At 36.8% G+C, this 18,047-nt stretch overlaps 1 protein-coding gene across 1 annotated transcript; it reads right to left on the bottom strand.

Annotated features, from left to right (window-relative positions):
* Positions 1–382: 382 nt before the first annotated feature.
* On the bottom strand, positions 383–16,529 carry LOC147551163 (ARM repeat superfamily protein). The gene is made up of 30 exons (XM_086665708.1): positions 16,254–16,529; positions 16,044–16,166; positions 15,778–15,935; positions 14,903–14,947; positions 14,654–14,732; positions 14,454–14,527; positions 13,200–13,306; positions 12,388–12,570; positions 11,335–11,541; positions 10,989–11,196; positions 10,829–10,903; positions 10,395–10,747; positions 9,789–9,969; positions 9,382–9,610; positions 8,963–9,302; positions 8,551–8,731; positions 8,299–8,439; positions 7,897–8,158; positions 7,350–7,769; positions 6,629–7,214; positions 6,362–6,543; positions 5,870–6,265; positions 5,668–5,793; positions 5,527–5,592; positions 3,562–5,447; positions 3,205–3,478; positions 2,882–3,097; positions 1,454–1,966; positions 1,227–1,359; positions 383–770 (listed from the first exon to the last, which is right to left on the bottom strand). Exons 1-30 carry the CDS (start codon positions 16,320–16,322, stop codon positions 508–510), a joined length of 8,076 nt encoding a protein of 2,691 aa, XP_086521834.1. The 5' UTR covers positions 16,323–16,529; the 3' UTR covers positions 383–507.
* Between the last annotated feature and the right edge of the window lie 1,518 nt (positions 16,530–18,047).

Genomic DNA, 18,047 nt, shown 5'->3' with positions numbered 1-18,047 from the left:
GTATCAGAGTAAAGATACTTGATCCTAAGTCTCATGTTGTAGGGGTGGCCAGTGCAGATCGATTCAGACCATGTGTCCCTTGTGGAAGAGGAAAACATCTGACCTAATGTAAAGGTAAAGATAGTTGTTGTTAGTCCCACACTGGATATGAAGGCGAGCGGTAGTCACTTCATGTGATTGGTGAAGCCTCACCTTGACCCAGCTGTCCGAGTTAGATAAGCCTAAAGCCACGCACTATGTATCGTGCGAATTTGTGAAAACTCTCATCAAGAATAAAACCTAGCACTTCGAGTCATTTTGTATGAGCTTGTAAGACCTCATCAGCTCTTGTTAGGGCATTTCTAATTGAGCTTGGATTCGAACGGCAAAAGCAGAAAAGATATTGACAGGACGACTCGGGGATATCTGAAATAAGTAGAATATTATCAACTTAATGATACAAAATAAGGCCTTTACTGAGTCAAAAATTTTACACTCTTCAATCTTCATCAACACTTAACAATTTGTCTAGAAGAATTTTCCAAATCTTCCCGTTTTCATTGTCATTATCTTCCTCTTCTTGTGTGCTTTGTGCTTCTCTGCAACTCGAAGCTTCCTCTTGGCATTGCGCATGGGATTCACAACAGCCATGACCTTCTCTTGATTCTTTCTCTTGTCTCTCTTTGTTTTCATGTTCTTCCTTATCAAGTTGTAAATCTCGAGGAATCTCTCGAGACCTAGTATGTCTTGAATGCTCTTGCGTACCTCTTCGGCTAATTGTTTAACATCATCTGGAAGAACAAAACAATCAGAGCAAGAAAATATGTAACCGGAAAATTTAGGACGATTTGTACATGTTCATCTACATATAAATTAAACAAACTCAACAGAACTCCAGTTGGATATTTCCGACGAAGGTGGTGGCTTTCTTCTTCTCATTGTTGGAACTCAAATGGACCTAACGTCAACTCAAATCATCCATTCGAACGAGTCGCACATCACTAGTCAGACATAACCAAACATTCTGAAATCTGACTCGAGTGAACTTAGAGCACGAGTCAAATTTCATATCTGACAAAAACAGTACCAAAGGCGGAACAGAAGGTCGTCAAGAAACTCAGACACCATAACTATATCATTTTGGGAAACCCAGAACAGGTGGGCATATTTTTTTTCTCTCTACAATATTCAGTGAAAACTAATCTAGAATTTTGGGTAGAGTTCTGATTAAGGTTATTATATCTTACCTGAGATGATTTTTCCTGCAAATCCCTCACAGACTTTATACACTGGTAGTAATATCTGCGTAGCGTACTGCTGGCAACCTTCTTGCCCAAAATCTGATGATATAATTTTAAAGCAATTGAAAACGATCTTCATCTGCACACGTTATAATGAAAAATCATAAGAGACGTGAATGGAATCGAAAATTATTGGGGAGGTGAATATAATAGAGATTAACCGTCGAACTTACCTGTATTTCATCCTTTTGGAGTGCCATCTTCCCCATTTTCTTAAGCAAGGGTGAGACCAGCAGTGACTGAAGATGTTCCTTCTCAGCTGGTTCATCAGTAGAATCCTTCACACCCGAAGTAGCAAACCCTAACATGATTCTTCCTTTCCTTGAACCAAGTAATTGGAAAGACTTGAGGAAAGAACTTTGTTCATGGAGTTCCAGGGAGGACCAAAATTCACGTAAATCCATGGATTTCTTTTGTCTTGCCAACGAGTTCAGATGGGATATAACAACAACAAGATTTTGAGTGAGGACGTAGGATGCTTCATCGGTCACGTTTGCTTCAAGTTGGTGACAGAGTGAAACGGCTACTGCGAAAAGTTTACTTGGCGTCAGAAGTAACATGCTTTTAGATTTATCTTTCCCAACCTTGGATGCTTCTCTGAAATAGGCTGACACTATGCTGTTTGATATTTGACGTATCTTCATGCTAGGATACAACAGCAGTTCACTTATTGCTTTCCATATCTCCTGGGGAAAAGGAAACGAAGACGCATATATAAGGGGCAAAAAGTTATGATACATGACCATCTAACAAAGCCTTGGGTTCATAGTAATTACTCAACAAAAACCATTAGAGAAACCTAGACTCGAAATACAAAGACTTCCATCATTTGAGAGATTACATGGTCTGCTCAGAGAGTCTCTAGCCAAGACTCTAGACGTCCAATTAACGACCAGATATATCTTGTGTGAATTTCCATAGAGTGCCCTAGCTTGATGTTTTTCTTATACAATGCAGCAATGGTTGGTCCAAATGTAAAAAGAAATTCATATGCATGCAAAAGTTTTCCCCAACAAGTTCAAAGCTGACTCCTGTACTGGTGTTCATGTTATAGTGGCATTTCATCCCTAACAAGTTCAATGGTTCTGTAACCAGTTAATGTGCTTCGAGAATCACCCAGTGTAGATGACAAATATGTCTGACCTTCCTACAAAGGCGACAAGGATTTCCAGATGGGCATTCTAAACATCAAGGCAAAAAATGTTGAACCTTGAAAGTGTTATCATGAGCTTTTTTTGGACATAACAGCGAGTAACAGTCGTGAGCGAGATTCATAATTCTGTAACAACCTCTAAATCAACCTAACTTTCTCACATTGCATGCAAGTCCATCAAGTTACATGATTGCGTCCAAGAGGAGCTATTTCGGTTTGCCACAATGACCAGAAAGAAGCAGTGTAGATAAAGATAGAGAAGTTACATATAGCACTACCCAGAGTTCGAATTGTGAATTCCGGAAGCTACACTAAGAAATAAGAGAAGATAACAATAATGGTTTTACTTCAGATAAATTTCAACCCAACAAAGCTTTCAAAAGCAGAGTAAAGAGCTATTATAAGAACTTGAATTTGTTGCAACAGTATTGACAGAAGTGAAAGTTACCTCGTGATCCTTCTTGAAGTACAGGTCTGGGAACTGGTTTAGCATCTCTTTGAACATAATAAGAGAATGATATGCCGCTTTCCGCAACGGATCTAGAGCTTCATTAGAAGGATCTAGCTGCATAGCAGATTTCAAAAGGCTTTCTGCCTTCGACAATACAGTTTCTATATGACTCCGGAAACCTTTTGTTTGAACTTCAACTATAAATCCTAGGACCTGCAGAGCCACAATGACACATCAGTGGCTTGTCACTAAATAAAAACACCCATAGTACACTTTCAAATCTCAAAACTAAAACTAATCTGAGACTAGCTTCTGGTTACCTGTGCTCCAACACTCCATATATTCTGTTTCCCATGCAGGTACCAGTTCAGACTGTAATCCAAAAGTAAGGAATGCTGGTTGGCATTTTTCATCAATTCCTTTATACATTCACCAACCATGCGAGAAACTTTATTTTCTTCTTCGTTAGCCAAACGCTCCGCAAAATATATGAAAATCGTAGGTGCCTGCTCATCCATCACATTTTTCGGGTTTTTTACTATTATAGCATGTAGCATCTCAAGCACAGATTCTCTTCCACTCGCATGCTCATACCTGCAAAATGTGAAATCACCCACTAAGAATTATGCAAATTTTGAGAAATATATTCAAGGCCAAGATAATAAACAAATCTTTACCTCAAATTTTTTATCAAATAGTCCAAATGTTGTTGCATGCGTTTCTCAGAAAAGGTGTATCTACGGATGAATTCCAACATTATAGACCTACATTTTTTACGGATAAAGTCATCTTGACTTGTTACCATCATATTTTGAACTTCAGTTGCAAGATTGTATATCTCGGGGACAACGAGATTCCGTTTAACTATGGCTTCCAGAAGTGAAAGGGCAACACTAGAGGGATTCCTTTCAAGATCGACAAAAAGAGGAAACTTGATCAACATGTGCAGTTGGTCATTTGACAGGGTTATACTAGTTTTGCTCAGTAGCACCTTTAGCAATATTAGACAGGAGTCCGTTAGAGAACTTCTAGTGTTGCTTCCTGATTTCTGAGCTATATCTAGTAGCAAATTCTTGATCTTATCAGCTTGCGATCGTAGAGAGGGCAAATCCTTGGTCACCAATGACTGAAGGCATATAAGCGCTCTAGATATGATATCTTCATATTTGGAACTCAGGCAGTTACCTAGAAGTTCTACAAACGGATCTAACTTCGATAGAAGTTCCTCATCTTTCTCCTGAACAAGTTCCTTCTCTTTTGTACTCTTTTTCTTTGAACTATTGCCTTTTTTATTCCCGTAGATACTCTTCAGACGATTTTGCAGTACCTCAAGAGCAAATACCGTGATAAGATGCGAACTTTGTGATTCATAACCAACAATACGATCAGAAGCATCTCGTTTTTTGCCCCTTCCATTGCTAACTTGTTTATTTGGATTTTCTTTTACCAAATCCATATTTTTTTGAGTTTTTTCTGCCATCCCATCTTCAATAAGTCCAATGACAAAAATAAATAGATCAGTCTGATCTACAGATGGGTTGCATTGAATTCCAGCAGCTATACTACTCAAAATTTTTTGGAGTTTCGCTTTCTTTTTTGGTGTGAGATGCTTCTGCAGATGAGCTTGAACAGGTGAAAGTAGCTTTAGAGCATGGGAATTAAAAGTAACACTCTGAGCAATAAGCGTCAGGGTTTCGAAAGACTTTATTTGCCTTGTCTCTTTCATTTTTGAAGCAATTTTATCGACCTCTTTTTCCTCAGCGACATCTCCAAGAATATCATTCTCGGCTACTGAAAATAGCTCTTCTAAACAATAATCTAGTCTTCCAACAACAGGTTTAGGAATGGCCTTGGATAATATGTAGTGAAGACTGTATCCCAACACATGGAGCTCAAATCCTCGCTTCAAGGTGGCTCGCATGACTTTAACTATATATTGCAAGTATTCCAGACCTAGCACTTTGAGACATTCATATAGGGCTTCCCTGGCATCGTCACGTATACTTTCTAAACGGTTCTTAAGGAAGTTAGAAACACGGTGAATAATGCTTGAAAGTTGTGAATCCATGGTGTCCACTGGGAGCAACTTCAGTAACTTCAGGGCAGCAACACTGATGGTAGCTTCGAGGTTCTCAGAATCGGCAGTCAGTAACTCTTGTATCTGCGGAAATACCGTGTTTTGAAGACTCACTTGTATCTCTGTGGCGTCACCGGATGATGTGCATCTGTCTAGCACATTTGAGGAACTAAATATAATTTTACCATGATCTGAACCCTCAGAAGGTTTCTCTTTCGACTCTACACTCGAGCTAATTGTCGAGAAGTGGAATTTATCCAGGACTTTGGATATTAGCCGTATTAGAATCTTTCTTTTGTCTGGTTTGAATTTTATTTCCTTAAAACATCCAAGTAAAAACGAACGATACCAGTTCCAACGCATGCGGCTGGAAATAGCTACAAGCGACTCCAAGCATTTATCTCCTATATGTTCTCCTTTACCCCCAGATTTTGCATCAAACATCATCTTGAAGAACAATGGGACAAATATCTTTTTTGTGATACTCTGCAGGTTAAGAGAAAGGTCAGTAGACGAGCAGAAAATCCTGCTTACTAATTAGAAACTGTATAGGAAAAAAATTCACCTCCGGAAATTCCCCAGCAACAATAATATCTCTGAAACGTATTAACGCCCTACCTCTCTTATATATCTGTAAAATCGAAGAAAATAAAAATGGAGTAACAAGAATTTCAAGATATCACAAGAAAACATGAATACTTCCTACCTGCAAGTGAAGAATATTATTGAAGAAGTCCACTTCTGCATCTTTACTGCAGAGGTTTCTACATGGCTTTAAGTCGGGTATCCTGGAAAGCCTCAACACCATCTCTCGTAGTAAAGCAATCCATTCCTGAAATTGGTCCACTTCAAAATTAATACTAAAACTTAGAAACCATTTAGGGGTTTAAATAACCAAACTAGAGTACCCTCTGAATGGAAATATCCTTGTCCATTGCTTCTCCCATATGCTTCAGAATGAAATTCTTAACAATTGTCTCAACACGTGACTTAGTCCAACCCACTTCCGTCTCCATTGCTCCCCCAAGTTCAGAAAATTCTTCACATTTCTTGGCTTCTTGTTCCAAAATAATGGCACAGAAATTAACAAATGCGAGCAAAACACCATACGCACTTTGCCTCAGACTGAAATCATCACATGAGAAATCATGCATGGAGTGTGACAAGATGACTAAAGCGTGATCTTCTCCAATAGTAAAGAAAAGATCTGGATTGATAGTTCCATAAGCTTTAGTTATAGTCTCATAGTCAAGTTCATCAATTTCCGATGGTGAGACTGCGTTCAATTCAGATAGAAGCTTTGCCTGAATTTCAGTAAAGAAACCCAAAGGGTTAATCTGGCTTAAAAAATAAATGGAAATTTACAAGTCCACTACAAAAAGTCTAAACAGGAGTCGTACCAGAGAGATTACTGATGTGTCATTTACAGCAATACTCTTCAGAATATCGCATATGCATTGTCGAACTTCTAGTCCAGCAGAAATAAGCAATGGAGCAACGGCTTTAAGAATTTCTCCCGTACTACCACTACCCACAATAGGTAAGACCTCTTTCATGACATGCAGAACTTCTAAGCAATTATCTGTGGTAAAAAGTTAAAAATTTGTCACTTTGCAAGTAAATTCAGCAGGAACTGTTCAATGTGAAACTTTGATAACTATTCTCACCAGAACTTTTAGATCCACTTCCCAAGAACGGGAGCAATATGTCTACAAACTGTTTTGCAGCTTCAGGTTCTTTTATATACTTCAATAATAATTTGAAAATCTTAAGCTCCATCCTTCCAGGCCTCTTGACTGAAATTCTACAGAAATGACCGTGTAAACTGCAGATGAGTGTCTCGAGGTTAGGTTTCAAGACACTTCTCACAGGATTATCTTCACATTCATCCAAATCATTATCTAGATTCAGGAGATTTTCAGTGAATTTTAACACTTCTGATATAATTGGGTGCTTTGCTGTTTTCACGGTGAGAATTGAAAATATAGAAGGGACTAGAGTTTCTTCTCTGCCCAAGTATGAGACAAGTGTATGGCTTCCACTCATTGCACGGAAGCACGAGAAAAGTGAACTTGGTTGCTCACTGCTGGAAGCCTCCTGCTTGAAACTGTCAATTAAAGGCTTCACTGACTTAAAGAACATATCCCAGAACTCTGAACCTAAGTCATGTTCCCCATATTTATCAAGAACAAATGAGATGATTTTTAGGCACATAGATCTCTGGCTCTTGTGTTTCTTTGCAGCTGTATCTGTCTGCAACAAACAAGGCTTAACGCATCATCATATATATACAGAAGAGAAGGGCTTCAGAAAAAGAACATATACACCTAATGACACACAATCAGTTTTCGGAATGTCAACACCTAAACACAAAACAAATTCACTTACCATGGATGTCATTGATCCAATAGTCTCATGAACTGTCAGGTTATCACTTGATAGAATTTCCATATGAGAGGGTCCATTGTTTTTATCAAGCTTTAAAGAGCACGCTTCAAGTATCTGCCCGACTAACCCCATTAATAGATTAAGAAATGGTTTAATGTGCAATTGATCGAAACAGTTCAAAATATCTTCGATCACATGCAAAAATCCAGATCTCTTATTCAACCACATCTCCCCAATGTCATGCTTTATAATACTGGTTGCTTGAAATTCTTCTAAGGAGCTTTTATATGAGCTCCAAAACCATTGATCTGAATCGGGCAGTAGTGGCTTTACTAATAAAGCAAAGAGGAGAGGAAGCTCGCCAGCATCAAGTTGCCCCAAAAAGCTAATCACCGCCTTTCGGTGATTGACATTTGCTTGCTATTGAAGGGAGTACATCAGAAAAAGTATTTTAGGATCTAATAGTTTGCATAATAAATAGAAAAGACAATAAACTAAGAATCTTCATTATCCCAAACAAAACTCCGCGGTAATGAACAAATCATACCTTACGTGCCCCATTTGCACTCAAGTTTCTTACTTTCGGTATTAGCAACCTTACAACTACTGGAATTAGAAACCCTCTGTGCATTTCTTCAATATGATGAGATTCTTTAGATAGAGACCATGTAGCAAGTTCTTCTCGCAAAGATTTTGAATTTATCAAATTTTTCAGGTGTTGCTCGTATTGGACCAATAAATCATATTTTCCGTTCACCAGACAGTCAAGAACTTTCATCTGTACGTCAGCATCACTTTCATCAAGAACCCTGATAATCAAGCATATTCAAATTATCAGTTAATTTTAGCAGTGGAAGAGAATGTATTTATGACAACTAAAATAGTTGCATCCCCAAAAGTAGTTTAAGAAAGTGAAAGTGCGTGTCCAAAAGGTTTAAACAACACTAACCTATTTACCAAAATCTCCCTCAGAACTTGGTCTTGATCCAAAGACTTCAGGTTCTTCATTTTATTTAACAAGGTTAACCACTCTTTGAGAACCACCTGCCACTCTCTGACTTTACAAGCATGTGACGTAAATTTCCCCACACTGCAGACTCAGCGTTAAGGAAAATATGATTAAACGTGAGCAGAACAGAAAAGAAAAGGCCAATTACATTCGAACATACAAAATTATGTACGGAAACCAATAATAGAGCACCTCACAATGTCATCACCAGGGTAACCCATGAACTTGAAGAACAAAGTTATAAGTTGGCGAGACCGAAACTCCGTAACAGATTGAGCTTTCTGGAGGGACCGCAGCAACAAAGACAAAACTGTTGCTCGTGGTGTCCCATCAGAATCACAAGCTAAAAATGACTTGAAGGACTCGACAAGATCTGTAATCAAACTTGCAATATTAGAGCAATTAAAATTAAATTATGATCAATTACAATCTTATTATGCTTATTCAAGGATGAAAAAGATAGTAGATAGCAATCTGGTATTCCAGATTCATAGATATCCAGGAAACAGGCGACGTCATTGAGAAAAAGATTAATCTCCCTTGAATAGTAACAGAACCTCAGAACAAAGGAAAGAACTTGAAGAAGATAAAGTTTGTCACGAACCACTTGAGTTGCTCGAGGATTCGACATCAGGTCTCTCAACTTTATTGTCGGAGGCCAGAAACTCCATTTGACATTTCGCAAGATAACAAACAAGTATGTCCCACACAAGCTTTATGTATTTGTCTATCAGCACTGTAAGGCACTGAATTGCAGGCTCCCACAGATGCTCGAATCGTTTATGAAAAACACCTATGATTCCATACAGAAGCAACGGTAAATAAGCTTCAGATATCCTTCCACCGGATAGAGCCATCTGTAGTTTGGAGAGTAATGTAATAACCTTCCTGCTTGTAGAAATCGACAAAGGAATCGACTCAATGGAAAGGAGCAGCTCAGTAACCTGATTTTGGAACTCAAATGTTAATACGTATTCATTGATGACAAGCTCGTAAATAGAAGATAATTATAAAATAACGTACATTACAGTAATCCATATTCTGATAGCACGGTTGAGCAGGAGGCTGATGTTTTGCAGACAAATGGTGGTCTAGAGGTTGATAATGACATAAAATTCTTAGTGTAGAAATGCGAACGGACTTGTCTGGGTGATATAAATTATCGGCAAATTCCATGATTGCATTTCTACTTTTCTCTGCCACAAACTCTGGGTGAAATGTTTTATCACTTAAATAGGCTTGATCTGTAGACCTGACATTCGCAATATTGAAGGATGATTCAAACAATTAGTAAAAATTTTAAATAACCCGCAGTTTTCCAAACTCGAAAAGAGACAAGCATACAAGCAACAAAAAGTTCCTAAGTGGGAAAGAAAACCATGATGATATTGACATAAACATAACCAAATATAAGGTACAGATCATCTCACCCCTGTGTGTAATCCAAGAATTCAGCTACAGCGGATAGAACCTGTGGAGATGATCTGTATTTCTTTGCAAGGTCCAAAACCTTGCTCGTTTCTGCACGAGCAGACTCTACAGATGGTTGCAATTTAATATATGAACCTAATGCTGCACCAACTAGACTTTGGCAATAGTGTGTACAAACACCTGCAGTTTTCTCTTTTATCAGAACTAAATTATAAGCCAGTTAGCAATGAAAAATTTACAAGATACATTTGATAAATCTACAATGAGTGTACAGACAAGATGCCTAGATTAGACGATGGGTCAAGCTTACATATATGCAGATTGTTAAAACTTAAAACCATTTACTGCATTAGCTCGAACATATTCCGAAAAAAAAATGCCAAACAGATCGAGGAAGAAGCAAGAACATAGTTAACTACAGATACATATATAAGGAGTTCGGGCCTCTTGGGTCTGGACATACACACGCACATCGCCGTACGGTAGACACGTTATATATAATGTTTACTGATCGGATGAAGCCACAATCCAACTACCGACTACTTAAGACACCCCCTCGCATAATAAGTCAATTAACCAACTATATCAGAAAAAATGTACATTACCTGCATCAATCGTCATAAGCTTATCAAGTGCATCTATTAAGTCCATCAGTAACGTTATGTTTTCCTTTGCTACAGAAACATGAGGGTAGCAGGTAACTGCTCCCCATATGAGTGATAGGTTTGTCTCATCGAAGCAAATAGTTGATGGATCCCCATGTTGATTATTATTTATCAACGAAATCCAGTAGCATATAGACTCCCGCAGAAAACTACCCAATCTTGAAAGTTCCTCTTTTGATTCTCCATCCTTCGAAGACTTCAGTCTATCTCCTAGTTTCTCGAAGAATGAAAGCATCAAATAAATAACTTCCTCCGATGGCGGTGGAGGATCTTTACCCATCTTACAAATTACACTGAAAAGAAAATTCGAGAAATTAAGATATGCGTGAAAAAAAAGAGCAGAAGATTGACAAAATCAGGGGTGTCAAAAATACCTTATTATGTGGCATTGAAAAGCATTTGGTATAGAAGGATCCTTCTTAAGTAGATCCTTAATGAAAGTCACCAAACTGCAGTTCGGACAACAAATATTTAGAATGAAGTTCCATTTAATTCAAACTATCAAACTAAATATATGATCATTCTGGAGCTTACCTCTTATTTTGTACCTCAAATACAAGAGCCCACTGCAATGAAATGCTTGATAAGGAAGACCTGTTGCTTGAGTTGACTCCATCAAGAAGACACAACATTAACTGTAGCACCCTATCAAATACATCAGAAGTCTTTGTGCTTACACTGCCCGTAGGGATGATCACTTTGTGAATAAGCATCCCGACGAGATCAAGCATTGGCTGATAATCTATATAAATAACCATACAAAGAAAAGAAAAGTAGGAAATAAGGAAAAGCCCAGTAATAATCAAAGAAACAAGGAGAAAGAACTCTGCCCAGAATAGGATTATAATGAAGTCAATAGTAAAATGGATTCTTCTCTCACCAGAAATTGTTCCCCGATTACTGGAACGGATAGTAGAAACAAGAATAGATAATAGGCGAGTCAGATGTAATAACAAGCTCTCTTTACCAACACATACAGAAATTTCATTGACTAAGCAATCCCACATCAAAGTCAACTCCTTCGGTGGAAGTTCCTCACAGAGATTTCCGAAGGTTGCAGTTACAACTTCAGCAACAGTTTCTGACCCTGCATAAGAGCGAACCACTCAGGGATGTAATAGAAAAAAGATCCATTAGATCTTTGATGGCAGAAGGACTTAATTGTCTAATTCCTTAGCTCCTTTCATTGTTTTAAAATCGATTTGTCACATCTATGCAGATCATAACATCCTTGCTCCTCTAATTGTGTACTAGAAGACCGAGGATATGTTCATCCTATTTGGTGAATTGATTAGTACATCAGAATGAAGATTGGACCAACTATTCTAGGATAGAAAGCGTGCAAAGAACTAGAACTAAACTAAGAAATACTACAAAAAAAATTAACAAAAAGAGAACAACAAAAAAACAATAAGAAAAACAAAAATAATATACTTGCAAGTTGCAACCAAGAGAGTTACTTGATTAGATGATAACCAAAAGAGAACAAAGGCCCTCCTTTTATAGGATTTTGCCAACCCTTAAAATCCGTCAACTAATACTAGCTAAACTCTTAGGTTTCTACTTCTTCAATATTTACTACTTCATATTACATTCTCTACTACTTGTCATTTAGAAAATTTAATAATATTTATTACTTCATATAAGTAGAACTTTAATATTCCTTGCCAGTAATACAATTACAGAAATAAATAGTAACATGTTAATCGTACATACGGTTCAATGCCTATATCATGAATCGGACGTAATTCTCTAACAAATGAATTCAAAATCAGAATAGAAGCCCAAGCATCATTTTATAATTGAAACAAAATCAAGAATATTATGCACAATTTTTTACAATGGACAATAAAACACATGGGTGCCCATTACAATGCAAATCTCATGACGCATAGTCGCATATAACCATAGCCTTGAAAGAGATAAAATATACCTTGGTTAGGTTTATCAGAAATACCATATATGGAACTGTTCAACAGAAACCGCAGCACTTGTTCAGCTTTAGAATGTAACCTTGATGAACCTCCTCTCATTACATACCATAACAAATCACTAGCCCCAGATATTCTCACATCTGATGGATCCTCCACGGCTTCCAAAACAACTCTTCTAATACCTGTTGCATGAAGCATTTAGTTGCCACAATATGGATTACCATATGAATCTAAAAGTACTAAAAAAGAAAAGGTACGCCCGCTGATTCGTCAATATAAAGAAGATAATGGAACTACTTGCAGAAAGAGAGACAAGGGCAAGAAGCATGTAGATTGGAGTTCTTTATAACAAAAAATACCGCTGCCTTCAGGAAAAAACAGAACAAAAGTTGGGTTAAAGCACCTCTTCATGAGGAATACTACTATAGTCAATGACTGATGTGTGTAGAACCCATGGTAGACTCGTGACCGAGCTTCGCGACTCAGATTTCATGTAATCTTGCTTTCTATTTTTATGTACTTCTTTTGTTTTAGGTGTTTTTGTAGTTACTTATTATGTTTCCATTAGGATTAGATGTTTCAACTCCAATCAAATGAAGAACCTAATAGGTTTGGGTAATCATTTCTATGCAGGGTTGATCCCCAATAGCCAGAGACACTTCACCGTCATTCTATGAACTGTTTAGTTTGACAAGTAATTCATGACTAGCTAGTTGGAAACGAGGAAACAAAAAGATACTTTGGAGAAGAATAACTACTAACTCAATAAATAAATATATAAATGAACGAGAGAACATCAGCATAGTTATACCTTTTTTAAGTTGCTCCGCAGTTGCATTTCTCAGCACAAACGAAACAGCCTCTGTCATGAATTTTCGGACATAATCCTTAGGATTGTATCTTAAATCAATTGTAATCCTTCAAGAAGAAATAAGGATGTAATTTTGTAAGTGCCGAGTCCAGCGGTTACATAAAGCATGAAAGATGAATTAGCAAATATAGTCATAATGAGAATGAATCTGGCAGTAATTACTGGGCTAATTGTTAACAGAGGAAGACACTATTTATGGTTATAGTAATTTTGATTGCCCAGTGGACAATATTATCCCTAGTCAGTATACCATTCCGACGAACCCTAGATTTAGAGGGAGGCCTAGGAGTGTATTGGTTCTATGATATCTCATTCCAACATAATATAGTTTTGAAGTTCTAAATTACTACGATGTTTGGTTTGGAGATAATAGAAGTACCCCACATAAGGTATTTACCAAGGAATGAAATTTCGGTTTCGGTGGGTCCAAATTCCAAAAAGTATAATATTAAACCATAATGAAGCATATAAATGATGTGTCTAACGGAATAACATTATCTATTAGTTTGAGGGAGTATTAACACTTACACAGTTACGCCCAAGGTAAATTGAATAACATTTTGGATATAACACCCAAAGATAACATTCTTACTGATAATATTAATAGACTAATGGTCAACAAACTATGTTAGTTTTTGAAACTTACAAACTATGTTAGTTTGATAAGGTATTGTCAATTACACAGTTATATTAGGGGTGCTACTACGACAAAATCAATTTAGGTAGTTATGTCAGGTCGTAAATCATTCAAATAGAATTAAAAAAACATTAAAAGCAACATAAAAAAATCAAGAGATATCTTTGAGAGATGAAGATGAAAATGATGAAGGAAGAGATACGTTTCTAGTATTAGTTTCTCCGGTTTTTTTGCTAGATTGTTATTATATCGGTCGAAATTTTCATCATGTCGGTGGAAAATTTGAAATTACCAACAATTTCGGTGGAAATTTCTAAACTTCCAACAATTTCGGTGGAAATTTTGAAACTTCCAACAATTTCGGTGGAAATTTCAAAACTTCCAACAATTTCGGTGGAAATTTCAAAACTTCCAACAATTTCGGTGGAAATTTCGAAACTTCGAACAATTTCGGTGGAAATTATGCCGGAAATAGTTGCAAGTGTTATTTCGTCCCGCTAATCTATATTTTTGAAGCGTTTCGCGAAATTTCGTTTCATTCCTTGGTATTTACTTACTTTAGAAGATGAACAACGTCTCGTGTAAGATACTTCTGCAAGTACATCATTATCTTTGACCATGACTTGAAAATCTGCACACCAAAGAATCCACGTCAAAAGTTAGCTTCGCTCTGCGAACTTCATATTTAACTAGTAAAGTACTCGTGGTTCACTAAAAAAGTAGAAGGTTTTAAATGGAGTGGCACTTTGGCTCAAACCTGCTCAACAACTTCAGGATCCCTATCAGCACCACTTTGAAGTAGGCACAACACTGACACGGCAATCCGTTGTAAAAATCTGCACAAAATTGTAAGGAAAATTAGCCTAAAAACTGAAGTCCACTGCTAAAGAAAAGAAACATACAACTCCCACAGAAGAACCTGGATCTAATGAAAATGAACAAGAAGCAGGTTTCTGCTTCATAGGATAAGTACATAGTTAAGGTATAAACTACAAAAGAAACTTACGGCAAGAAATCATTTAGGAGGTCTCGAGATAGAGCAGCAATTAACCTGCACGTGATACAATTGTTACTTCCAATTTCTCATTGAGCATGATTCAAATACAAAATATGCAATTTATATTGCGATCATTAAACAAAAATGATATAAATGGCATTTCGTATTAGTGAAGAGTGAGAGAATATGTCAAGGTGAGTAAGTAGGTAATAGTTTTACTACTCCCAAAAAAATCCTTACAGCCTCCTTAAACTCGTACACCTGAAATTTCCTAACAAGCACAATCGGCTGCATTTTTATCCTTTAACTCTCTCTAGTTACACCTAGGAAACTCAAAATGTCTGTCTTTTAAATTCCTCACCAGAATGACAAAGTGAGATGCATCATGCATAAGTTCATAACTTCAAGTTTCAGTAATGAGAACCTTACACAAACCTATTTCTGGATTATACTATTTTTTTTAGTAAATATTCCTAGAACCAGAATGAGATGTCATTTTTCAACAACTTGCTCACGCTCACTCCTTGCTAGACCTTGCTCACGGATGACACTGATGGTTAAATCTAGCATCCTCCATTTTCAACAAACACAATAACAAAACTATTACCTACTCAAGAAAAACATATTGTTTACATTGGCACGTCATTACCCATTCATGGATTATTTCACGAATTTTAAAATGTCTATTCTGTTTTTCCACCGAACTAGTTCATTGTATCTAAGTTGAGCTAATGAATTATAGAAAACCAACAAATTTGTTTCAAAATATTACAATGGCAGAATTACATGCAAATTTATCACAACCTCAATCAAGAATAGAATATCACTGGAAAATAGATGACAACACATTAATAATTATTAAGCATCGGAAATTGGCAACTTACTCCAGTATGGGTTCTAGTGACAATCTAGCTTCAAATTTCAATCTAGATAGAAGCTTAGACATAATTGTTTCCTTGTGCAGTAAAACTTGAGGTAAAGTCTGTACCCACGGCAACATCTCCTCGTAAAATGAAATAAAATCTTCCGCCGTATTTAATTCCTATACCATAACAAAAGAAATTGATAAAAGCAGCTCAATTTATCACATTACCCATAATTGAATGTCGAAATAAACACACAAAGTGGGTATTAACAAGATGAAACATACCCTCCATTCAATAAGGCAATCTCTGAGAAATGAAGAACCATCTGAAGGTTCAGCTTTTACTGCTTCTAGATTTCGAAAAACATCAATGTCTATTTCTTCTATTCTTTGCCCAAAGCTTTTGAACTAGTGATTATAACAAAAGAAAAATTTTAAAAAGGAGGAAAATTTATGAATCAATGTGAGATGATAATAGTGACTTAAGCAACTTACGACAAAGCGTTTCCGTCCTTCTGATTTGTTGAGAGACTTCACGGACATGGACTGTGATATGGTCGCCATTGAAGAGTGTTTTCAAGACTATGAATTTATCTAGGTAAACTGAAATCTGTAAAAAACCCTTTTCTTATTGTTTCTTCTTTGCCCAAATCCTAAATTTCTTCCCCAAATTGATCAGTGATGTGAGTTAAATCTGTTAAAAACCCTTTTCTTATTTCTTAGGGTTTTAGGGAACTTCCCACCAGCACCGCCTCTCTCCTTCCCTTATTTGAAAGTTGTTTTATATACAGGTTGCCGTGCTCAAAAGGCCGGGGCGGGTTGGGCCCGTTCCATATAGGCCCGGCCTGTCCCGTACGAACAATGGGCCAGGTAGGATGGGGTTAGTGGGTTACTATCCGATCCCGGGCTGGGCATGTTGTTCTGATCCGCCAGGCCAGGCCCCGCCTTGTGGGCTTTATGAGATGGGTCGGGTTACACGGCCCGTCTCAACAGTCAGGTTTTGAGGTTTTAAGAGTCAAACGACTAGGTGGCCCTTTTTGCCCCTCAACTAGCCGTTTTCAAGTTGTTGAGGGGTAATTTAAGTCATTTTACCACCACCCCCCTCTTTTATCTATAAATAACCTATCAAATTAATTTCAATTTCACTGAAAAACATTATCTCTACTCAATCTTTATTTCTTTCCATTTCTTAAGCTCTTTAATCTTCATCTTTTAACTATTATTCTCCAGATATTCTACAATGGTGGAGAACCAATAGGATTTATTACTCAATTTTACAAATAATGACGCGTGATTTTACTTTCTTCCCCGCATCAGTCGTTGCATCGGAGTCGGATTTTAGTGCATGTTCACGAGTTTTAAGTGATAGAAGAAGTCGGTTAAATTCCGATGTTTTTGAAGCACTTATACTTGTGAAGGATTGGGATGATTTTGAAACTACACAAATCACCTCAATGGAGGAGCTTCAAAAAGAATTTGATGATTTACAAGTGGAAGAAGATCAAGTAATTGTTAAAGATGATTAGTTACTTATTTCACTAATATTGTATTTTTAATATTGTAGTTACACAAATCCGGTAAGTCTCCACCTCCGTCTCCACTTCTAGATTTATGAAACACTTGACTCAGATGAAGATATCTAAGAAGATGACATTGAAGTTACACAATTTCTATCTCGACATAAAAATAAATAAAGATAAAGAGGGTCATTACACGTTGAGAAATGCTTTGGTTGAGCACTTATGGGCAAGGTTGGGCGATGCTTCGTCTTAGAAAAATGATTAAATTCTACGAGATGATATGGTCTTATTTATTATCTATTTTTGTATTTTGTTAAGTATTTTATTCTTATTAATAAAATTTTAATTAACTAGTATTATTAGTTTATCATAATACAAAAATAATAGGACACAAGTGTCAATTTATAAAGCATATTAATGACTCAAATACAAACTTTATGAGAACAAAAGAAAAATATATTATGTCTCATCAACTCTATAATCTAGAGATGTGAATAGTGAGGCATCAAATGTGAAGGGTCACTATTCACATCTCTACATTATAGAGTAATAGAGCTTCATTTGGAACTTGAAAAACTCCACGTATAGAGATTTAGAGCACGTTCGGAGATGCTCTGATCAAGGTGATGTGATGTTCTTTTATAGGTTGTTTTGGACAGACTGTGGTTGGCAGTATTAAGACTACTCTTCGGTAGTTAGGAGATTTAGAATTTCCTCTCGAGTTTATCTCATATCATGGTGTTCAAGGATACTTGGTAGATATCTTGTG

The sequence above is a fragment of the Eschscholzia californica genome, unplaced genomic scaffold, assembly GCF_041429995.1.
Source record: "Eschscholzia californica isolate CP2 unplaced genomic scaffold, dmEscCali1.0.p SCAF_3, whole genome shotgun sequence".
NCBI lineage: Eukaryota > Viridiplantae > Streptophyta > Magnoliopsida > Ranunculales > Papaveraceae > Eschscholzia > Eschscholzia californica.
The sequence above is the reverse complement of the archived record's forward strand: the minus strand, read 5'-3'. Positions and strand labels throughout refer to the sequence as shown.